At 42.5% G+C, this 4,669-nt stretch overlaps 1 protein-coding gene across 2 annotated transcripts in view; it reads left to right on the top strand.

The window, feature by feature from the left end:
• The first annotated feature begins 305 nt into the window (after positions 1 to 305).
• The window catches only part of LOC108254378 (NADH-ubiquinone oxidoreductase 75 kDa subunit, mitochondrial-like), a 10,076-nt gene continuing 5,712 nt past the window's right edge, over positions 306 to 4,669 (top strand). Inside the window, exon 1 of one of the 2 annotated variants that reach the window (XM_026833180.1) lies at positions 306 to 351. In XM_026833180.1, coding sequence (XP_026688981.1) covers positions 320 to 351 — 32 coding nt within the window. In that variant the 5' untranslated portion in view covers positions 306 to 319. Of the gene's footprint in view, positions 404 to 4,669 lie in introns of both variants that reach the window. The other variant, XM_017449377.2, reaches the window with a different exon arrangement.

The raw sequence follows: 4,669 nt of genomic DNA, 5'->3' as shown, positions 1-4,669 counted from the left end.
ACTTACCACTAATGTCATCATGTGGTAAGTTTTCATAATAAAATAAAATTATATTATAATTACATTAATAGGGTTACCCATTCATACGTAGGATTACCCAGAAGACATTTTTTAAAAGCAGGACATTTTTCTAAATCCTAAATTTGTCCAAAATTCAAATAGGTACCAAGTTAAACAATAATTGTCAATATGATAGGACGTTATTGTTAAAGTCTCAGCTTAGGCAAAAGAATCTGAGTGAGGTCTACAGTTCACAGAAACACTAGTTTCTATTAAATTGTAAAAAAAATCATTATTTCAGCCAGTTGCAGCATGTGCTATGCCAGTGATGAAAGGCTGGCGAGTGAAGACCAACTCAGAAATGACACGTAGAGCCAGGGAAGGTGTTATGGAGTTCTTGCTGGTCAATCACCCTCTGGATTGTCCTATTTGTGATCAGGGTGGGGAGTGTGATCTGCAAGATCAGAGCATGGCCTTCGGAAGTGATCGCTCAAGATTCACTGATATTGACTTTTCAGGAAAGAGGTAAGTTTTACAGGTTTGAATAGTACTTAGACATTGTCCTAGGGCCTAGGCAATTGTTCAAAGTACTAACAACCTCTGTGACCCAGTGGGACTTACACTAGGGTTACACGTCAAAGGTCCTGGGGTTTGATTCCCAGCAGGGTCTTTCTTCAAAGTATCAACAGGCATTGGATAGGGGTAGGTATAAATCTGAAAATGCCAGCCTAGTTAGCTAAGTTGGTAACAATTCTGCCTTGTAAGCGCTAGGCCACGGGTTCGATTTCTGCCCAGTGCAGATTTTATCCTGAAGTGGTAATGTCTGTTCTTGGAATGGCTGGCTTTCTCCTATCCTGCCTTCCTTCTCTCTTTGGTTTTGGGATGATAAAACCCTAGCAGTTACAGTTCCCTCTGTCAAACGTCTTGAAAAAAAAAAAAAAAAAAAATTTTAATGAACCTCTAATGCTAGTGGGCACTGCTAGCACTGGTCTCAGCTGTAACTAAATAGTGATATGACCTAATTGCAGAGTCTGTTAGAGCGACAAAGACATTTGGGCCTCTGGTGAAGACATCATGACTAGATGTATTCCCACGTTGTACGAGATGTAGTTCGGTTTGCATCCGGAAGGGACGCAGGGTACGATGATTTGGGAACCCTGGACGAGGGTCCGACATGGCAGGTAAGCAAAGGGGAAGGTTTAGGTAGTAATGTGTCAGTAAGCTATTGTAAAATAAGGAAAATGGAACTAGTAGCCGTAGCATTTTCTTACGCTATGTACAAATATCATTAATCATTAGGAAACTCAATTGTAACAATAAATGGATACTGAGGGATACATGAGAAGTATTAAAAAAAAAAAAAAAAAAAGACTCTTTGGTCTTACGTGGGCACTAGTGGACAGAAATAAATAAAGTGTATATCTAAATATTGAATTTGACATATTCAAAGTAATTTTACAACCATGCTTTGCATATTGCTGTGGTTCATAGCCTTCCTGCTGGTTGTTCCTTGACCTTCTGCTGTGGTTCATAGAACTTAAGTGATAAAGACTAGAAATCAGTTTGAAATTGGACCTCCTCTTCTTCCTGGCCTTTTGCCTATTTAAATAGGTCGACGTTTCTTGTCAGTCTCTTCCAGGCAGCCCTATTGTGTACCTCATGGTCCTGATAAATTTTTTCTCACCCAGGTCTTGATTCACACATTCTTTTCACCTTCCGTGCTTCGGCCTCCTCGCCCTTTCTCCTCCTCACTTCCATCTCTGCAACTCTTTTCCAATCATATAAATCATCCAAGCTGAGGGATGTGTGTCACATTTTCCGAATCATCAACCTCAGTGGGTGGAGAGTGACTAGCATGGTGAACTCTGGGATCCTGGATGATTTGGTGGTTCGACGATGTCAAGTCAAGTCATAGAGTCAGTGGTAGTGTATTAAGCGAGGGAACAACATTTGTGACTAGCTATTACCACATTTGTGTATTAGACTTCCGAATTATTTCAGGTGGGGATACCTGCGTGAGAAGCTCTTCCTATCCGAACTCTCAGGCAAACGTGAGTCGACCTGTGCCCCGTGGGTGCTCTCACTCCAAGCCCTACTCCTTCACAGCCCGGCCTGGGAACTCGCAAGACAGAGAGCGTAGGATGTACTGGATGCTGTGGCGGTAGTAATATCATTGTGAGCACATCGTACAGGGGAGGCTACGGGTATTGGCGGCAGAACCTTAATGAGGTTGAGGTCAAATCAACGTCAATCGACCAATCAATCAATACTAATCAAATATGTCAGAATCAATATGCAATCAATCCATCATCAAGTGAAACATGGATCAAATCCAATCAATGCAATCACAATCATCCACATCTGATAGAGACGCGAGTACACGGTCGACGGAACATGCTACGACATCATTACCTCATGCGTCTATGTAGCCGTTCTTTCACTTGCGTATGAAATAAAAACCGGTGATGGGGAACACTCCTCTTAAGAAAAAAAAAAAAAAAAAAAAAAAACGATGAATATTTGTGGGTGAAGCAATAGCCTCTTCGACCAACTTTGTGGGGGTACTGGGTATCACGGGTATTACAAGTTTTTTCATGTTATTCCAATCACCATTATTTCTTCACGCATTTTTTTTTTTTTCTTTATTTTTTTTTACTTGTACATGCTGCCATTGGTCGGCTCTTTACCACTCGCCCACAGAGGTTACCTTCAATTTCCCCGTGTTCAAGATAGGGTCGACTTTTTTCGTCAGCTTCTCAGTAAATCGATGATTTTTACTTGAAGTGGCTTCACCTCTGAAAATATTTTCCTTTCACTTTTTTTAAATGATGAGCGTTTCACCGCCCGGTTTTTATTTCGTAGCAGTATGAAACAACTGCTACATTAGCACATGTGGTCTTTGGTCGTAGTATTGCGCTCTCAGTCAGATGGGAAGAAAGAGGACACAATATTCCCATTGTAGGTGCTGGGTGCAAGCGACGAGGAACACCAGGACAACTAATCCTTTGAAAATAGGTTGATATCGAAAAACGTGTGCATTTTTTTTTTCTATGGTTGGGGATCGAACGCGGGAACCGGGACACTTCATTTTCAATGTTCTCCCCACAGGATATCAATGAGGAAGTGGGTTGGCCCAGACAGAGGGCAGATTCGCGTACGATGGTCTGAAGATGACACCACGACTGGCTTGACCCGGCTTCGTCCGGAACTGTGACGGTCAGCTGGTAGCTACTGAGTGGGATATGCCCTCATTGCTGGGTCGCCTCAGGAAACTACCTGAAACTAGCGGATGGGCTACGTAGCTTTTTTTAGAATATAAAAATCTGGGTGTGAACATCCCACGCTTTCCTTATCCTAATTGAATGGATGCTTATTTTTATTGGTTCATATAGTAACTTTTACATATCATCCAACCGTTTAGTCAGTATAGCTGAAAACGGCCAAAAAGGTCCGAAATCTGTCCAAAGCGAGTCAAATACCGCCAAGCGCGAACATCTCAACCAAAACGTTTTGTGTTTCATCCTTGCTCACATTTAGTGAGACTACATACCAATTTTATGTCTCTTAGGTCTGTACCGTTCCCGACGAGGGGGGGGGGGGGGGTATTGTTAATCTACACCGAAAACCGCCAAAAGCGTGGGGTAAAATGCGCCAACGTGTGCACCGATCTTAACTCAAGTTTCGTGTCGCATCCTGTGTTCACATGTGACATCTCATACCAAATTGTCAAGGTCTCTAGCTCTTAACGCGTCTCGGGAGATATTTTATCAAGTTTGTTTACAGACAGACAGCAGACAGACAGAGCAGCAACACAAGACACACAGACACAACACGGACCATATGGCTGAACCTTTGGAGATTTTATGGCTCTAGGGGACCTCAAAACGTGTTTTGGGCACTTAAAAACTGACCAGTCGAAATTTGGACCCGAGTCTCTTACTTCCTTCCTATTAGGAGTAAGGAAAGTAAAAAATGGGCGCCGATCTTCTTTCGTAGCATAAAGACCTAGAAACTAGAGGATAGGAATATTAGGGTCCTTGGGTATCTCCTTAGGCTTGCCAAAACGTCCCGCCGAATTGGCGGGACTATCCCGAATTTCAGGGGGGTCCGGCGCTCCGTTAGTTTTTCATTTATGGCCTGTTTTCCGAATTTCGTTTTTGTCCAGAAAAATTCGGGACGGTTTTTTAATTTTAATATTTAGGTTTACCATCATATAAACGAAAAATGAGTGCGTGTCCTTGGATTCTCGTTTTCCAGGTTCGACTGTATTTTTTTATCTGTTTCTTAATAATGGTAACATTTATCACTATCGTTCCTATGTAGACTTTCGGATTATGTTCGCGGGATTTTGCGATTATGTTCCGCGGATTTGGCGATTAGTCGCGGGGATTTGGGCGATTATGTTCGCAGATTTGCCGTATTATTCGCCGGGATTTGGCTGATTATGTTCGCGCGGATTTCGCGATTTCTGTTCGCGGATTCGCAGATTATGTTTCGCGGATTTCGCATTATGTTCGCGCGGATTTCTATTGAAGCAAATCCTATTAAATCTATTTGGCGATTTTGTTCGCGGATGTTGGGCGATTAATGGTTCCGGTTTCCGTTATGTTCGCGGATTTGGCGATTTGTTCGCGGAATGGCGATTATGTTCGGCGGATTTGGCGATATA

Source organism: Diaphorina citri, unplaced genomic scaffold, assembly GCF_000475195.1.
Source record: "Diaphorina citri unplaced genomic scaffold, Diaci psyllid genome assembly version 1.1 scaffold63709, whole genome shotgun sequence".
Classification (NCBI taxonomy): Eukaryota; Metazoa; Arthropoda; class Insecta; order Hemiptera; family Psyllidae; genus Diaphorina; species Diaphorina citri.
The sequence above is the reverse complement of the archived record's forward strand: the minus strand, read 5'-3'. Positions and strand labels throughout refer to the sequence as shown.